Source organism: Equus asinus, chromosome 2 (genome assembly GCF_041296235.1).
Source record: "Equus asinus isolate D_3611 breed Donkey chromosome 2, EquAss-T2T_v2, whole genome shotgun sequence".
Lineage (NCBI taxonomy): Eukaryota > Metazoa > Chordata > Mammalia > Perissodactyla > Equidae > Equus > Equus asinus.
The window spans coordinates 181,957,296-181,977,355 of NC_091791.1; the positions used below are offsets into that span (position 1 = coordinate 181,957,296).

General features: G+C 40.6%; 1 protein-coding gene across 1 annotated transcript in view; it reads left to right on the forward strand.

Moving 5' to 3' along the window:
• The first annotated feature begins 3,145 nt into the window (after positions 1–3,145).
• Positions 3,146–20,060, forward strand: part of TTC6 (tetratricopeptide repeat domain 6) — a 183,417-nt gene continuing 166,502 nt past the window's right edge. Inside the window, exons 1-4 of the mRNA XM_070520038.1 lie at positions 3,146–4,079; positions 4,410–4,425; positions 4,539–4,643; positions 5,159–5,308. Coding sequence (XP_070376139.1) covers positions 3,151–4,079; positions 4,410–4,425; positions 4,539–4,643; positions 5,159–5,308 — 1,200 coding nt within the window. The 5' untranslated portion in view covers positions 3,146–3,150. The remainder of the gene's footprint in view (positions 4,080–4,409; positions 4,426–4,538; positions 4,644–5,158; positions 5,309–20,060) is intronic.

Sequence of the window (20,060 nt, forward strand, 5' to 3'; positions counted from 1 at the left end):
GCCTTCTGTAGGAAGACGTGCAGACGGTGTCAGTAAGAACATATTACCACCTGTGCAAACAATAACGGCCACAACACTAGGAGGAGGATTAGACAGCATTTTTTAAACAGGAAAACTTCCTTAAGGGCTTTAGAAATCATTTCTAATGTTCATATACTCTGGCCTGGAAAAGAGGCAATGGATTATTATTTTCACTTTTTAATATGAAATCTTGTTATGGATAGAACTGAATTGTCCGAGGTCTAGTCATTGGTAGAGCTGGGGAGAGAAAGAAAGCCTATCGGTTCTCAGGTGAGAGTTGCCAGGTAGCAGGCTCTTGGGTTTGAGAACCAGCAGTGGATATTTTAGAGATTAAAAGCAATGTGACTATGTATATTTACAGGCTAAAAAGGATATTTTCTTCTTATTGCTCATATTACATGATAGATGAAGAAATGTGATTGTTAAAATAACTCTTTTATGAGTTGATATAAAGAAATTCAACACAATAAAGAAATGTGAATAGGTGATAAGCAAAGAAATGCAAAGTAAAATAAGAAAATATTTTCCACATTTGTCTTAAATCCATCATATTTTGGTGCATGGCATAAAATGAGGTGTGATTTCCCCCCAAATAGTCCACCAATTGCCTCAGCACAACTTATTGAATAATTCTTTTATCATCAATTTAATGTTGTCTTTGTAATATAACCCATATTATTCTTAATTCTTTCTCTCACTCAGTCTACCCAGTGATTCTAGCAGCAGTGTTCAGTTTTAGTTCTTATATCTGTGTAAGTTTTAATTTTCTCACAGGACAAATGCTTCTTTGTTTCCCTTTTTCAAAATTTTGGCTAATCTACCTTGTTTGTTATTTCAAATGAATTCAGAATTATTTTTCAAAGTCCAAAATATCATTTTTAGATTTTGATTATAATGACATTAAACCAATACAATATTTTGGGAAGACCTGATATAATTAAAATATTTGGTTTTCTCACCAAAAAACATTAACTGTCTCTCTATTTAGTTGAGTCTTCTTTTTATCTCCTTCAGTAAAATTAATAAATTTTATTCTTGTGGTTTCAGCACATTTCTTGTTACGTTTATTCCTAGATACTCTTTTAAATAAATTATAACTGGAATTTTACCATTATGCTTTTCAATGGATCATGTTTGTGTAAAGGAAGTTACTTTTTTGTATACATTTTTTTTAACTTAAATGCCTTGTAGAACACTATTATAATTCTAAATAGTTCTTTAGTGCTTATGTTTTTTGGGTAGATAATCATATTTGCAAATAATGATGATATTCCAGAGATGTTTCTGCTTTATTATTTCATTTTATTTTCAGAGAATCTTGGCCTTGGGTTTTCTAAAAAATAAATTAGTTGTTCTAATTTATTATTTTCTGGTTTATTTTCATTGTTTTACCCTTATTTCTTGAAACTGTCCTCTTCTTGGGTTCTCTGGAACTCTGTTCTCTTTTCCCGAACACTCTGATTGTTCTTGCTTCTCCCACCTCCCACACTTGAGGAGCCAAAGGATCTGTCATTGGCCCTTCTCTGTTTATATCTCCTGTTAGCCTGGCTTTTGGTAGTGACCTTAGAGCTCTCAAGATCTCAGAATCCACTTATGATCATAGCTGGCCCTGATGAAAGGCAGGAGTTTGTTTTTTTTTTAAATTGTGATAATACACATAAAATGTACCATCTTAACCATTTTTAACTGTACAGTTCAGTGAATAGCTTTGTGATGCACTTGGTTATGACCAAGACTTCATCAGGGTGATTCAAAGTTCCTATTTTATGAGGGGGCATTAATTGCTCCCATTTATTCCTAATCATTGGCCAGATCCTATCACTTTTACCTTGTTCTGTCTATATTTTCACTCTGCTTTGTTACCAAGGGCAGAGACTCTTATTTGCCCCCCACCCCTTTATTCTTTCTCCCACTCAGTATTAATCTCCTCCAAACACCAGATCTTATCAATTCACTTTTCTGTTAAAAGTTTTTAAGTGCTTTCCAGTAGCCCACAGAAAAAGTACAAACACGGCATTCAAGGCCTCATGGTCTCGCTGTGGCCCACCCTGTGGCTGATCACCTCTCTCCCTTCATACATTCTGCTCTAGCTCAGGTGACACGTTGAGGGCAGTGGGCTGGGTGAGGGATGGAGGGCCCAGGACCAGCTGGAGACGGAAGGGGAAACTGCTACCCTCCTATAAGAGCAGGGATTCGGCCCTTGCATTGTCAGAGCCCTCACTTATTTTTTTCCAGAGAAACTTTAAATTTGGATTTTTATGTGAAAATATCTCAATTTAAAATTGTTGGGTATGAATTAATACTTTTGAAAAACGAAGCAATTGAAAGATATCTTTGTGGGCTGGATCCAGGTCACAGCTGATGACCTCTATTCTCTCATAACAGGGTGACTTTAGATTTTCTATGCCTGTGCGTTCTGTGGTCTCTCTTGCCTGGAAGTGGGACACTACATTATAGTCTAAAGAAACGTTAAAATAAAGCCAGTAGGAGTTTTGGAAGTTCCTACTGTAAACTGCTTTAAAGGGTTTCCAAGGTTCCTGTGAAACGGCCAGTTGTTGTTAGTGCCATCAGTGGATTTCAACTCCTAGGACCCTGTGGACGGCAGAGTGGAACTGGTCTTTTCCACCATCCTCTCACCTTCTGGTGCTCTATCAGTGAATGCTATTCATAGGGTTTTCACGGCAAATTGTTTCAGAAGAGGGTGGACAGGTCCTTCTTCCTAGTCTGTCTTAGCCTAGAAGCTCTGCTGAAAACTGCCCACCATGGGTGACCCTGCTAGTATTTGAAATGCCGTCGCATAGCTTTCAGCATCACAGTAACATGCAGCCTTGCCACAGTGTGACAACTGACAGACAGGTGGTGTGGGTCCCTGACCAGGAAATGAGCCCGAGGCACCCTGGTGAGAGCGCTGGCTCTTAACCGCTGACCACAAGGGCTGGCAGAAAAGGCCAATGGTTGGATTTAAAATGCTTTCTATAAACTAATCCTCCCACTCCTCCCTCAGGAAGCACGGGGAGCATTCTACCCTGAGAAGCTTTTTTGGAGCTGGAATTTTATTTATTAACAGTTTTGTTTTAAATATATACATATTAATATATTGCTGTTATTTCACAGGACAAATTAGTCGAGATGTCCACGATTTCGAAGCACTTTGGACTGAAATACAAAGAAGAATCGTACATCTTTAAAGAGCTTGAGAAGGTTCGCCAGGAGACTAGAAAGGATTTCCTCCGATTCAAGCAGAATTTGGTCTCCAAGGCGGCCGTGGATGGAGGCCCCGTCTGCGGCTTCCAGGCGCCCGGCCCGGCCCGGCCTGGGGCGCAGGGCGGCGCTGCTCAGGCTGGACCCCAAAAGCCATCGGGGTCCCCTCGGGCTAAAGGCGCTGCGGCCCCCCTGCAGCGGGCGCGCCCCCCGAGCCCGAGCCAGGCGGCGGCTCCCGGGAGGACGCGGCCCTTTCGGCCCCAGGCCTTCTACCTGCGGAGCTCAGCGTTCCTGCGGCCGCGTCCCCCCCACAGGCCGCCGGCCATCGCCTCCGGGGCCGGCACGTCCAGGCCGGTGGTCCTGAGGCCACCGCCGCCGCCGCACGCGGACAGGGTCACGTCCAGGGCGCGCCCGGGCCCGCGGAGCCCCCTGCCCGCGGGCTCCAAGCCGGCTTTCGACTCGGCCCGCGGCCACCGCGCGACTCAGGAGGCGGCCCCGCCCGCAGAGGCCGGGAGGCTGGGCAGCTCGATTGCCAGCGAGGAGAGCGGCGTGGAGGCGGCGGGCTGGCCGCAGAGAATGTGGATTCGCAGGCGCTTCCTGCGCGAGGGCTCGGCCGCCTCGACCTGCAGAACGGTCCGCGAGGGCTTCCGCGAGAGGGCGCTGTCCGGCGCGGCGCGGGAGGCCGGCCTGCGGACCCCGCGGCCCTCGCGGGCCATGCCCACCACCATCGAGGAGGTCATCGCCTCCCTGGAGTCCGAGGCCCAGCTGGCCTCCGACCAGACCGTCAGAGAGCTCATCCAGAGCGTCCTCGGGCCCAACTACGACCTTAAGACGGAAGTAGGTGAACCAGAAGGAGAGTAATAACTGCTCCTGGGTAAATGCACCTTTAGGAGACGTAGCGTAAGACATTTCCGTGCCTCTGGTGTGTGATGAGCTAGACAAAACACTGGGGCGTTATTCGAGTCCTTTGACTTTTGAATTTGAATTACTGAGTATTCCATCGAGGGGCTGTATCCTCTTTTCAAAGTGAAAGAAATCAAGAAGTTATTTCAAAAACTCGTTCAAAGAACATTAGTTGCAGACCTGAGTAATACATCACTGGTAACCTTTCCTTTCAAAGTCTTTGTGATTATTTAGTATCGAAATAACAGATGTTTCATATGAAAAACTGTCTTTTTCTGTTACAGCTTAGCATTATTAACAGTAAATTTATATCTTAAGAAGAAGATCAATGTGTTACTATCAAGAAGTTGAAAGAGTTCTATTTTCAGTGAAAACCATTCTCTTAAAATATTTTTAAAAAATTTACTTCCTAGATATTCCCAATTATAGAGATTATAAGTGATGCTTATGTACCAAGAGCCATGGACACAGTTTATGTGCATTTTTGTCCCAAGGACAATCCCATCAGGTGGATACCTGTAAGAGCCCCATTTGACATAGGAGGCTCTCTAGCTTCACTGAGGTTAAGGGGTTGGCTCAGTGTCCCACAATGAAGGCAAGGCAGATCTGGGATTCCCCCCAGGCGTTCACACCCCAGAGATGACTGGACCCTTGCCAGGACCGTCCCTCTGTTGATTGTGATATGTCCCTGGCAGCAAGCAAAACTGCATAGGATCATAGTTTAAGATATTTTGTCCATTATATAGACTTTGCTCTGGCGGGGACATTCAAAACAAAAATAATAAGAAGGGAATCTGAGTCCTGTACAGAAAGAGAGAGAGAGAGAAAGAGAAAAAAAGTGACAGAGTCTTTTTTGAGAATGGCAATGAGAATGACAGGGGGAAAAAGATTCTGTTACTGTTCTTGGCTGCAGCGCCAAACCTCTTGTTACTACACAGAATACTGCTGCCACATTATGTCTTTAAAATAGTTTCAACCCCAGAATACACTCTTGGCTGTGATTTAAGGAATGTGATCATAAAACCCATTACAGAAACAAAAACATGTAAGGACAAGAGTCCCCAGTGTCGCCTTTGACCTAACGTTTGTCAGTGGAGTAGGACAGATGTTTTCAGTTAAGACCCACACCTCCCCACAGTTACTGAACAAGATCAGTGTGACTGCTCGGGCCGTTTCAAAATGGGTATTTCTAATTAGGTCTCTGGGTCTAATACAAAAAGGAATCAGGACGCGCGTTGGAGAGCCTTAACAGAACAAAGGCCTCGGTGTCTGCCCCTGTGAGAAGGAACTCGATGACATAGTCAGGTACTTGACATGAAGAGGCAACTGTATTAGAAACCAACTCTGAGGTCCCATACATTTGGGGGAAGTCACATTTTCAGAGCAAAGGCCCAGAAGGGAGAGTACATTATGAGGAGTTCAAATAGAGTAGGATATAAGAAGGGAGCGTATCAAATGACAATGAACACTGGGACAGTGAATTCTGTTCTTTCTGGCATTCCATTTCTCTTGTGTATCCTTTTTTGGTGACCTGAATTGTTTTATGTAGGAGAGCGGCCTGGAGCATCTGAGTCAGGAGCCAGGGGGCCTAGCCCTGTGTTATAAGACTTGGCAGGTACCAAATGCTTCAGTCCCATCCCTGCCTTACGTGATATTGATGTTTGGTGCAGCCTAGATTTTGTTCTTGCTCTTTAAATTTTGCCTCCCCCTGCTCCAAAAATTCCAGAAGACAGAGCTTTGCATTATTTTGAAGAAAAGTGGTTTCAGAAGTTTTATTAGGGAACAATGGAGAATTTGTTTAAATAGCTGGATAGGTGAGATAGGTGGCTGGATAGGTGAGAGAGCACAATAAAATGCAAGTGTAAAAGTGGTGTCTAAATTATGATTTTAAAAATTCTTAAGAATGGAATAAGGATGTTTGTTTTAAACCTTTTATATAAACAACATTCTCTCCAGGATGAGCAAGAAATACTTCACTTTAGACATCTTAACCTGGAGCCACACAGCAGTCCCTACAGGGAAAGGCAAAGGATAAGACAGTCTCGTCAGGGAGTGTTGCCTCTGTTTAGAGCTTGGACAAGGCCATTCCAGACCCGCCGTTTAGAGTTCCATTACACAGGCCAATGGGTGCACAGAATATCTGAGGATTAAATTTAGCTATCAGATGTAGGTCAACCATTGAAACCAGGGTTTCCCAGCCTTGGCACTGTTGACACTTTGGGTTGGCTAATTCTTTGTTGTGGGTAGCTGTCCTGTGAATCGTAGGATGTTTAGAATTATCCTTGGCCTCTACCCACTAGATGTCAGTAGCATGATTTTCTCACCTCCCCCCGATCCTAAGTCATGACAATCAAAATATCTCTAGATGTTTCCAAATGAGACCCTGGGGAGAAGGGCCAAATCGCTCCACCCACTACCCTCCACCAGCTGAGAACCACTGGCCTAAACAGAATGCATACACCATGGCAGGAAGGGTAGAAATGTTATAAGGTCCTATGTTTGTTTTACTGAGGAGTTCAGTATTATCCATCACAAAATATATCCTAATTACATGAGACTGGAGCACAGAGACTACCTTCCAGATGTTAACTGAGAATTAAGGAGCCAGCCCATCCTTACTCTTTCATGTATAGTTGTTTTTGGCCATACAGCTCAAAAGAAAAATGGCTTGACATGACCTGGGTAAGAGGAAATTCATGTTCCAAGGTCTCTTATAAACAAATAATGTTTAGCTCACTAGAAAATGTTACATCATAAGACTTATACCTACTTCCACTTCAGGGAAGATGAAATAGATGTACTTTTCTCTGTTCTTCCTGCTAACTACAACAAAGTACAAACCCTGGACATTATATATAAGACAAAGATGAGAAGATTCCAAAAGGTGGAGAGAAGAAGACAGACTGGCTAGGGACTTCAGAATCCAAGGATGCACACAGTGATGAGTCCTCAGGTTTTCTTTTTGCCTCATATGTCCCAGACTTGGAGCTAACGAAGCTGGAAACCTAAGAATGCAATGGTTGCAGACAGAAAAAGTCCCAAGAAAAACCTGCTCTCTTTAGCCAAAGGATCAAGAAAGGGGCAGCCTAGCGAGACAAAACTTTTGGACAATAACTGCACTGTTCTAGTCGAACATGGAAGAAAAATCTATGGCCCTATCCCCACCCCCACCAGCCAAGGCTGAGTGAGAAGCCTAGATTTCTAATCTCACTAGGCTGTAACAAGGTACCCCAATCCCCTCCCCACTGAGGTGGTATCAGTGGAGAGTCAGGACTTTTCAACACTGCCCAGCAGCAAAGAAGCTTTGGTGGTGTCTCTGTGGTGTCACTGGAGGCCATATGGGGAAGAGCAATGAGACACTCGTATCCCTCCTAACCAGGATGGCATCAGTAGAGGCCTAGTGGGAGCCAGAATTCCTATTCCCACCCAGAAATAATAAAGAGGCCCCCACCCCTGGTGTCAACAGCAACTGAGTTGGGAACTCAAACTACTACCCCTAGCTGGTGATAATAAGGCAGCTCCTGCCCTCCCTGTACTACCCCTACTGGAGCAGCATCAGAGAAAGCCAGCTAAAACAGGAAGTTTAAATGAGATCCAGGCTCTCATAACATACAACCCAAAATGTCCAGGTTTCAATAATAAATCAATTGTCATACCAAGAACCAGAACACTTAGACTTGAAAGAAAAAAGGACAATCGATACCAACATTGAGAGGACAGAGGTGTTAAAATTATCTGACAAGGATTTTAAAGTGGCCCTCAAAAAAAAAAAAAAAGCTTCAATGGGCACACTTGAAACAATGAAAGTCTTAGCAGAGAAATAGTCTCAGTAAAGAAACAAAACATATAAAGAGAAATAATGGAAATTTTTAGAACTGAAAAATACAGTAACTTAAAAAAAACTCAGTGGATGGGGGCTTGCCTGGTGCATAATGGTTACGTTCGCATGGTCTGCTTCTGCAGCCCGGGATTTGCAGTTTTGGATCCTGGGTGTGGACCCAGCACTGTTCATCAAGCCACACTGTGGTGGCATTCCATGTAAAATGGAGGAAGATTGGCACGGATGTTAGCTCAGGGCCAATCTTCCTCACACACACAAAAATCTCAATGGATGGCTCAACAGCTGAATGGAGAGGACAGTGGAAAGAATCAGTGAACTTGAAGATGGAACAATGCAACTTACTCAATCTGTACAACAGAGAGACAATAGACAGGGAAAAAAATGGATAGAGCCTCAGGGACTTATGGGACTATAACAAAAGATCTAACCTTCATGTCATCGAAGTCCTGGAAACTGAGGGAACCCCAAACCAAGGAAACCCAAAGAAACCCACACCAAAACACATAATAGTCAAACTTTTGAAAACTAAATAAAAATAAAAAATCTAGAGAACAGTGAGAGAGAAACAATATGTTGACTACAGGGGAGAACAACTTGAATGACGTGGCTTTCTTGTCAGAAAGCAGAGAGGCCAGAAAGAAGGGCACAATGGTTTTCAAGTGCTGAAAGAAAAGAACTGTCCTTCCAGAATTCTATACTCAGTGAAATTATTCTTCAGGAATGAAGGGGAAATCAAGACATCCTCAGATAAAGGAAAGCTAAGAGAATCTGTCACTCACAGTCCTACCCTAAAAGGATGGCTAAAGGAAGTTCTCTAAACAGAAAGGAACAATTGGGAAAAGGACTCTTGGAACACTGGGAAGGAAGAAAGAACACAATAAACAAAAACTATGGCTAAATACAGTAGACTTCCTTTCTCCTCTTGAGCTTTCTAAATTGTGTTTGATGGTTGATGCTAAAATTATGACACTGTCTGATGTTATTCTAAATGTACGTGGAAGAAATATTTAAGACAATTATAGATAGGGGAAGGTAAACAGACATAAAAGGGGGTAAGGTTTCTATGCTTCACTATAATTGAAAAATGATAATACCGGTTGACTGTGATAAGTTATGTGTATATAATGTAATACTTGGAGTGATGACTAAGAAAGCATACAAAGAGATTCACTCAAAAAATACTACAGATGAGTCAAAGTAGAATTCTAAAAAGCATTATGTAACCCATAGGAAGACAGGTGAAAGTAAACAGAGAAACAAAAAAGAGAGAACAAAAAGAAAACAAAAAATAAAGTGACACCCTCAAACGCTAACATATCAATAACTATATTAAATGTAAGTGGTCTAAATATACCAATCAAAAGAGATTGGCAAACAGATTAAATGTATAACCCAATTGGGTTATATATATGTAACCCAATTATATATATATTATATATATTGGAAGAAAGTTACTTCTAATATAATGATATGGGCAGGTTGAAAGTACAGGATGAAAAAATATAGCAGGCATACATTAATCAAAAGAAAGCAGGAGTGGCTATATTAATTTCAGATAAAGTGGACTTCAGAACAAAGAAAATTACCAGAGACAGAGAGGGCATTATAACAGGATGAAAGGGTCAATCCACCAAGAAGACAAAGCAATCCTAAATGTGTGTGCACCAAACAACAGAGCTGGAGAGTATGCGAAATAAAAACTGAAAGGAGAAATAGACACATCTACAATTTAAATTGAAGACTTCAACACCCTTCTTTCAATAATTGATAGAAAACTGGACAGAAATTCCCCCAGGATATAGAACTCAACAACACCATCAACCGTCAAGGTCTAATCTACATTTCTGGAACACTGCACTGAACCAGAACAGAATACACATTCTTGTCAGCTGTCCATGGAATATATACTAAGACCATATCTGTGTCATAAAAAGGACTTCAATAAATCTAAGAGAAAATCATAGAGAATGTGTTCTCTGATCATAATAAAATCAAACTAGAAATTAATAACAGAACAATTATAGGAAAATCTCCAAACATTTGGAAACTAAACAATACAGTTCTAAATAATTCACGGGTCAATGAGGAGGTCTCAGGGAAATAAAAAAATTGAACTAAATTAAAATAAAAATACAATATGTCAAAATTTATAGGACACAGGTAAGGCAGTGAATTTATCCTAGAGAAATGAAAATTTATGTTCAAACAAAACCCTGAGACGAATGTTCATAGCAGCTTTTATTACTTAATAACCAAAAACGGGAAACAACCCAGATGTCCTTCAAAGGGTAAATTGATATCTTACTCAGCAATAAAAAGAAATGAAGTGCTGATACCTGCAATAACTTGGATGAATAGCGGTGGGCATTGTCTGGCAGAGCACCAGAAGGGGAGAGGATGGCACACAAAGACCCGGCAGGGTTCCACTCTGCTGTCCACAGGGTTGCTAGGAGTCGGAATCCACTTGATGGCACCGACAATGAAAGCCTCCTTAACTCGCCAACAGTAATCTGTACTTGTTGTTGTTTATCCTTCTACACTTATCTTATTTCTTTAGTGCAAATGTGTACACATATGTACACACATCCATAGGGTTTTTTTCTTTACAAAAATAAGAACATATGGTACACATTACTCTGCAACTTTTTGACACATATCCATGGGCATGTATCAATATTTATGACTTCTAATTTATTCTTTGAAATAGCTGCATATTATTCCATAGTATTTAAACATTTCCTTGGCTTTTAGCTTTTCAAATTTCACCTTTCTCTGTCCTAGGAACAAAGTTTTGCTCATTAGAGGTCTAAATCAGGGAACCCACCAGGATCTGGGCGAAGACAAGCAATCTCTGTCGTTTGAGTGACACCAGTATAATTGGGAGGGACTAGTTTGGGCAAATCTTTTCTAGAGAAAATGAGAGACACCTTTATTACACTTTTCTCTCACAAATTCCTTTTGTACGGTACTTTATTGTCCTCATAGACATAAGTGCTTCAGCTAGTACAAAAGATGTAATGGTTAAGAAGTTACTGGATTTAGTTTTCTTTTCTGTCAAGTTTTTTTTTCCCCTGCTTTTTCTCCCCAAATCCCCCCAGTTCATAGTTGTATATTCTTTAGTTGTGGGTCCTTCTAATTGTGGCATGTGAGACGGCGCCTCAACATGGCCTGATGAACGGTGCCACGTCTGCACCAGGATCCGAACCCGAGAAACGCTGGGCCCCCAAAGCCGAGCGCGCGAACTTAACCACTCGGCCACGGGGCCAGCCCCTTCTGTGAAATTTTAAAATCTCTCAGACAACATTTGGATGCTTTCAACAAATACAAAATGTTTATGTATTTAGGTTTCATTCATTTTTAAAAGGTGGAAAATAAGATTTTTGTATTAGTTCTTGAAGGAAAATTCCTATTCCTTTAGCTGATTTGATTGTAGTGATGATTTTGAACCAAGCTAGAGATTGTTCCTTCAAAATAAGCATTCTTTGTTGGATACAAGTGCAATTTGTTTTCCATGAGAATTTTTTTTTTCAAGATTGAAATACAGAGATACTTAAAAAATGAAATGCTAATTTATTATAGAATTCAGATGTATTTTTTTTCTGATTCTTAGCACAGATGCTGCCCAGCAATGATTTTTTTTTTCTTTTGCCTGTTTGTGTAATAAAGTCCCTTAATTTGGACTGTAAAGGACAAATGCATTTGGATCTTGAAAGTGATACATTTTCACATATACCGGGGCTTTAAGTACATGTGAGGTAAAGTGAAGAGTTTTTAAATGTTAGCAAAATAAATGCTTTTTCTGGCTACTTCAGGTACAATTATTGGGATTTTAGAATAAAAGCATTTCCTCTCCCTGGATTGTTATTTCGATACATAACTCAATTTCAGCTTTGATTTCCTAATGTAGACCTTTTTCATGCTTTTAAATTTTCAGGACTAGTGTAAGGGCTTAGAATCTCCCTCACTGGGAGTGAGGTAGGCACTGGCTGATAAACTGGATATTTAAAATCCAGCACTAATTGCCAACTTCACATCGTAGAGTTTTAGTCCACGTTAAGGGTAATTTTTGTAATATCTTCAAGCCATGATTTTCATCTATTTTGTGTAAAATGAGAGGAAAGAGTGCATCCAATTTAAAAGAGTTTCTTAAAATGTAAAGTTGGTATTGGGGCTCAGAATAATATGGCTACCTTGACAGCATATTGAACCAACTGAATATCCCAGTTAGGTTACACGGTGACTTATTGTACACGAGAAGCTGTTTATTTTTTATTACTGCAAAGAACAGTATTTGGTTGCAGTTTAAGTCATTCATTCTGTAGCTGTAAACAGCCCGAAGCTAGGCAGCTGTATTCTTTACAATGCTTGTTTTAAAGCATAATAGGTAAACATGTGGGTTTTAAGGATGGATAGATAAACAGTTTTGACAGTAAAATCAAAATCTTGAGAACAAGCCAACCACAATCATGTTTGAGCATCTCTCATCCAAACAAAAGCAGTCTAATAGACTGTGCAGCACATTTTCTAGTTGTGCTGGATATATATTTCATTTTGGGGTAATATTCTTTTACAAGTACCCGGTGTCCTTAGTCCACTGCAAAGTGCATTGAATCTTGGTCTCACCTTGGTGGCAAGGGATGATGGCTTGACAAAATCAGCTGTATTTATTATCTTTATGAGTTTTTATGAGCATGGTAGAAAAAAGGTTAAATTCTTAGGCTATTGCATTAAAACTAAAAATAATAAATTCTCATTTAATAAATTTTCTTTGACATATTTTACTTTGTGTTCTTATTATACGGAAGAGAACTTTCAGAGTCCTGGTGATGAATTTTCCTGTAGCATTTTCTCACCCTCACTTTTCATTAAAATAGTTTCTGGAGCTGGGAGGTAACCTAACTAACTTTGTATTATAGATAACAAAACGGAGACCTAGTGAGAGAAAGTGACTCTTGTGAGGCCATTCAGCTAATTAGTGTAGTTGGGACCAGAACCCATTTAGTTCTTCTGGAAGCCAGATGAGAAGTGTTTCTCTTGTTATTACGTCATGTTGGTGGCACTTTCTCTCTCTTTCCCCCCATCTTCCCTTCCTTTTTTCCCTCACTGTCTTAAGATCTAGACCCAAGGTATCCAGAATTATTTCTCACTGTGACTTCTCCCCTCTCAGATCTCTGTGATGACTCTGCAATAGTGGGAGGACCATCACACTGTCTGTCCTGGAATGGCCACCCATGACCTCTTGATGATGACTTCTGAGCCTGGCACACTTAGGCCTGGGGAAAGTCAGCAAGAAACAGGAAGTTGCTGCTCACAGAGCCCGGTGGTGGCGGTAGAAATGGTGGGTGTGGAATGGGACCCGGGCTGGGCACCTAAGATACCACATTGTGTCATAAAGTGAAAGGATGCAGGTGAGACGAATTATAGGTAGTGATGATATTAGGAGTTGGTTATATGATCACTAACCAGTTACATTCAGCCACGTATCACTGATTCTGCCAACTTAGGTTGCTGTTAATATGAATTAAAGATAAAATCTCCATTATCTGCCATCTCTCACGTCAAATAAAGGCAGAATAACAGACTGACCCAGTTCTACTTCACCTTATTAGTTTTATTTTATTCTGAAATCTTTGAGCTATTCTCAAAGTGAAGAAATACCCACAAGTACTTTCTCTTCTTAGCCCAACACATAAGGGTTATGAGTCCCCATCCTTTTGGGGAAGAGGAGCTACTTTTGACATGCTTGAAATTGTATTATCTATGGTGGGTTGGGGTCCTGTTGAGAATCCTTGACTTGAGAGAATAGTGTGTCGGTGGCCTTATCAAGAATTCCCAAAAGCCACGAGGAAGAGCCAATGTTTTGGATATTATCTAAGTCAGTCTGCAGGATTGCCACGATCACGTGGTTAACTGTTAATCAGCCTACTAGTCATCCAGTTTGACCAGTCTTGATCATAAGTAACATCCTCTGCATCTCCTTCTCCTTCCTCACCTTTTAGATTGGTAGTCTGTCTTCTCTTCAGATCTCACAGATAATACAGTAAATAAAATTCCTGTCCTTTGCTTGGCTTACAAAAATTTATTAGGCACACAGGAGAAGATTATAATAAATCCAGACCTCATCATTTCAGCCAGATTTCCCCTTAAGAACATCTCCAACTCAAGCTCTTCATCTCTTAATCATCAGAAATAGAGTTCAGAAGAAATGAAAGATTGAGACAGCTGAGACACTGTCATTGTTCTGATTTCATTATGCTGTTGAGACCTGCTTAGATGTACAGTCTTTGACAATCAGTTATTACTCTGGAAAGTGATTATTAAACAGTTCACTGAATTATGGCTTTTTATGCATGACTCTGTTCTATTGCTCTTTAGGGTTAAGTGAAAAAGCTTATTAAATATCCATTTACAAAAGAATCTTTAAAAATGCCAGATGGAATGCATAATTCATATAGGCTGTCACTAGTACAATGCCAAATCGGTTTAACCAAATATCAGGTAACAAGGAAATGAGAGTAAGTGACAGCCCTAATAGAACTAGTTCTGGGTAGCTAATGGGTGCAGATAATCAGAAAACCCAAAATAACTGAGACTTAGACGAGATGGAAGTTTATTTTCCTTTTGTACAAAGGTCATGTAAAAAGTAGTGCAGGACTGATAGGGTGTTTTGCAGAGTTAGGAATCCAGGATCCTGCCATCTTATTGCTTCATTGACTGTGACACTCATTACCAAGGTCATCTCAAGGTCTAGTATGACTGGTCCGGCTATCACATCTGTATTCCAGCCAGCAGGAAGGCTCTAAACAAGAAAAGCATGTGTCTGAACTTGCCCACCACTTCTGCTTGGATTTCATGAGCTGGAATTTAGTCATGTGACCGCATCTAGCTATAAAAGAGGATGAAAAGAAAGTCACTATTCTGGGCAGCTGAGTGCCAAGGTTCACCTTCTATTACTATGGAACATGGCAGAAGAGATACTGGGGCAGTTTCTGTCATTGTCTCCATGGGTCATGCACCATCTATGGAGACTTTCGTGGCTCAGAGAGTTATTCCCTCTTCTAGCAAAGGTTTATTGAGCACCTGCAATATTTATCATTGTACTAGGCACTAAGAATTGAAAGATTTTGTATGTCACACAATTTTTAGCTTTACAGAGTTAGGTAACATAACACAGAAATAGCAGACAATGGAAAATGGTGGAGAAAGCCCTAGGATTGCATATGACAACCTAGATATGGGTCCTTGACTTGTAATTTATTTGTTCCTTAAAATTGTTGGTGCCTCACTTTGTTGATCTGTGCAGGGGAGTTAATAATATTTACCTTACAATTACGTGAGAGTAAAATGATCTTAAGCAAAGTAACACGTGTCAAATATACCGCATTTTTTAAAGGCTCTTAGCACATACTTCCACATTGCCCCCCAGTAAAGCTGAACCACCTACATTCTCACGAATAGTGAGTGCAAATCTGTTTTCCTACATCCTCACCAATACTTTTCAGTTGTGGAAACCTATCTTCAAAAGAAATATTCAATGAATGTTCAATATCCCAAACATTTAATAGCATGGCAGCACTGTCTGAGTTGGGAATGAGGGACCTGGAAGCTGCCTGCTGGATTCAGGCTCCTACCAGCACTTCCTTTGGCCTTTAAGACATTAATCTATCCATTCAGTTTTATTGGTTGCCCATTGTGTCTGGCACTGTACCAGACACTGGGAAACAGCAACGAACAAATGAAGTCTCTGCTTTCTTGGGGCTTACGTTCTAGAGAGAGGAGGCAAAAGAAAACAAATCAGCAGTGTCTCGGGTTGCAATAAGTGACTAAAGAAGAATAACGCAGGACAAGAGAGAGAGAGCACGATGTGGTGGAGAGATATTTAAATCAGATGGTCAGAAAGGATTGTAGGAGGAGAGCATGGCATTTGAACAGAGATTTGCAGGAAGGAATGGAGCAAGCCCTGCAGTTCATGTATGGGGGAAGATCATTCCACGCAGAGGGAAGAAACATTGCAAACCTCCAAAGCAGGAATGTTCCTGTGGTGTTTGAGGAAGAGCAAGGTGGGGGGCTTTGAATGGGGAGTATGGTAGGCGATAGAGTCAGAGAGGGAGCCAAGAGCCAGACCAGCACGGCAGGTGTTCTCAATATGATCAGACCCAGCGCTCCCTTCTTATTGCATATACATTGCCCCTTTTACAATCCTGAAATAAAATTAATAGATAATTATCATCTGCCTATCCATACAATGTCAAAAATTAATATAATGCCCTATTTTAACGTAAAGGAAAAGTGAGAGTAATTTATAGTTAAATTATAATTGTAAATGACTACACCAGAAGACATCATGAAGTTGTAGCTGCTTTTGCCTACAGATAATGACTGAGCAGCCATCATGTAAACGAATGACCAGAAAATGCAAAAGCAGTACAGGGGGCGCTAGAATACATGCTAAGATAAATAACAGCAGACTAGACTGAAGCGTATAGGATGAGAGAAAATGGGAAGCAACCTTAAGCGAAGTAGGGATGTCTGCTACGACCAATTAAAGACTTCTGAAATGGAGAAAACGTGCTAGGCCTCTTTATAAGTGTAGTGTCAGAATAAATCCCTGTTGTGACATGGGACAAAGTGACAAAGTGTCAACCCCCCCGCCCCATGTCTCCCAACTTGTAATCTCAACATATGTCAGGACACATTCAGTCTCTGGAACTTAAAAAGACCCTAGAAGCCGTCTCTTTTGATAGATGATGAGACTACAGGATGGACTGGAAAAAAGAAAGAGAAATACAAGAAAGCATGGAGAAAGAGCCTCTGTGGACAGTTTGAGAGTAAAACAAAAATAACAGGGCATTCAAAAAGCAAATACATAACTTCAAAGTGTAATTTTCATGACAAATTTATTATTTTGCTAAAAGTATTTAAAAATTATATAAATTGGCAATAATATCTGTACTTAAAACCTTGCCTTGATTAGATAAACATTTGTTATTTCTATGTTTCACACATCTTTGCTAAATTAATTATGTTTGGTTCTAAGTTTACGATGTGAACTTCATATAACCCCTGCACGTATTTGTATGCACCTGCTGCCAATGAAGAATGAAACAGGTGTGTTGTTTGGTCAATAAACTCCTACAGGCAGGGCTGCCTTTAGTTGACCTGATATTCTAAAATTGTAAGGAACTTTTGTTGAAGTTCCTGAGAAAACAAGGTACGATCTTCCTTCATAGATTTACACAGTAGTTGCATTCCTGGAAAATATAGTGTGGGTTAAATGAGGGGAATATTTTGTGTTTAGATGTATAAAATGGAGTTAGATTCTGGTCTTAGAAATTTATAAAATGTTTTCACCCACATGAAAGCCCTTCCAGATATTTGATATTTATGCAGGATGTGGGACATTTCTTTGTTTTGTGGGACTGTCCTGTGAATTGAAAGATGTCTACTATATCCCTCGTCCTTCCTTGCCCACTACATGCCAATAGCACTTTCCCGTTGTGACAACCAAAAATGCTGTCCCCACCTCTCATGCAACTTATAAACGTCCCCTCGGGAGCCGTACCGTCCCTGCTGAGAATCGCTGATGTGCAGAGTCTTGTAGGCCAAGCTAAGAATTTGGGATTTCACTCTGAGCAACATGGGACGGCATTGGGCAGTTTTGAACAGGGTATGACATGATTTGGCCTTGTTTTAAAATGATGATGGGACTACTCTGTGGACAGTAGATTATAGGGGGAGGAACAGAGGAGGAAGGAACACCCATAAGGTGCCTATTGCAGTAACCCAGATGAGAGATGATGGTGGCTTGGGCCAGCTATGGTGATAGTGGTGGAAAGGAGGTGAGAAATGGTCTGATTTAGCATACATTTTGAAGGTTGCTTATGGGTTGAATGTGTGGAGACAGAAGAGTCAAGGAGGACTCCATGATTTTTGGTGGGTGAAGCTAACTGGTAGAATATGGTTTTAATTTTTTGAGATGGTGAAGACCAACAGTGAGCCAGGTGGGGGGCTGATTTTGGACATACTAAGTTTGAAGTGCCTAATGTACTTCCAAGTAGAGATGTGAATAGACAGTTAGTTATAATTTTAGGGTTCTGGGGGAGGTTAGGGTTAGAAAGGTTGGGAATCGTCAGTGATCAGATGGTATCTAAATTCATTAAACTGGAAGAGACGACCAAGGGGAAGAGTATAGCTGGAAAGGAGAAGAAACCTGAGAACTAAGAGCCTGGGGGCACGTTATTGTTTAGAGGCAGAGAGAAGAGGTTAGAAAGAACGAAAGAAACTGAGGAGAGCCAGATGCAGGAGGCAAAGCAGGAGAAGGTGTGTGGTGTCTTGGAAACCAAGTGAAGAAAGTATTTCCAGAAGGATGCAATAGCTCCGTCAAATCCTGCTAAGTCAAACAAGACGAAGACTGTAAGCTTTAACCGTAACGTCGTAACTATAACATTTAACATACACAATACCTACCTTACAGATTTTATTGCTCTGGTGAATGGGATGTCTTTTCTATTTAAATTTTCCAATTGTTTATTACCGTATTGGTTTTAATATATTGATCATGTATCCCATAGCCTCTCTGAACTCTCTTATTGGTTCTAATAGTTTACCTGTAGAATTTCTTGTTTAATAAAATTGATGTTTAATGAAACTAGTGATAGTGAGCATTGCTTTTTATCCCTGACTTTAAAGCAAAGCCTTGGTTCTTAGCTTCACCACAAAGTATGATTTTTGCAGTAGTTTTTTGATAGATATTCTTGATTAAATTCACTTCCTTTCTCAGTTTGCTAAGAATTTTAATCATGAAAGAGTGCTGAATTTTGTTGACTACTTTTTCTGCTTCTATGGAGATTATCATAGTTTTTCTCCTTAATCTATTATCATGATGTATTAGTCCTTCTGAACTATCCTTCCATTCTGGGAAAAACGTTCTTGGTTATGTTACAATAAGTTTTAATACACAGTGGATTTCTGTTAGGGTTTTTGCATTTGTGTTCATGTGAGATTGGTGTACAATTTTTTTTTCTTAGACTGTTCTTGTTTATTTTTGGTATAAAGGTTGTACTAGCTGCATAAGTTGGATGCTTTTTATCTTTTTCTTTTCTCTAAAAACAGTTTGTATAAGAGAGGGATTATTTGTTCCTGGAAAGTTTGGTAATTTTCACCTGTAAAGTTATCTAGGCTGGAGTCTTGGGTAAGGAGAGATTTTTTTTTTTATTATCTCAGTTTCTTTAATGATTATTAATTTATTCAGGCTTTCATTTCCCTTCCTCCCCCTAGGTCAATTTTGTGACATTTTATTTCTAGACAATAATTCTTTTTATCCAAGTTTCCTTGCATTTATTGGCATGAAGTTATTCATAGATTATTTCTTCTTATTCTGAGGCTTAGTCTTTTGATTTTATAGCTGTGGAGTCTATCTCAGCATGTAGTGGGTAGGAATCTCAGTCTCCAAACACAGATGTGCAAGAAAAATGTTTATTTCTCTAGAACTCAATTTAGTCTTCATTTGGAGTTCCCTTTCCATCAGGACCACAGAAATTTAGTCTTAGGCAATTTGGGGTTTCCCCTCCCCATCTCTGGGATATTTACAGAGTTCCTTAAGGTCACGTGCCTTGCTGACCTCTGCTGAGACATCCGTATGTCTGTCTGGTGGTCCACTTAGGTCTTGTTGGGAAAGGGAGTCTCGTGCATGCCGTGTTTGACCCCCACTTGCTCACACCTTGTGCTGGGCTTGTAGCCTTGTGTGGGAATATCTTTACCTGTTTCAGACTCACTGTGTGCTTCCTTGTTCTGCTTGTGCGTGTGTGTCATATGGCACCTGGCCAACCCCACTACTATATCTGTCCCCTGCAGGGAGGGGACAGGGTCCTTCATTCTGCAGCAGAAGAGGGGTGTGTGAAGGCCAATGGTGCTGTGTCAGCTGTCTGGAGGGACCCGCTGGCCATGGTGAACCAATGGCCACAGTGGACCGATGGCCACTACTGAAGCTGATCTCGCTCTTCTTTCTGATCTTTCTCTTCTTTATATAAAATTGTTCCATCCAGTGCTTGACTGTGTTGTGTTTTCGTTGGTGACTCCAATACCAAGATGCAGA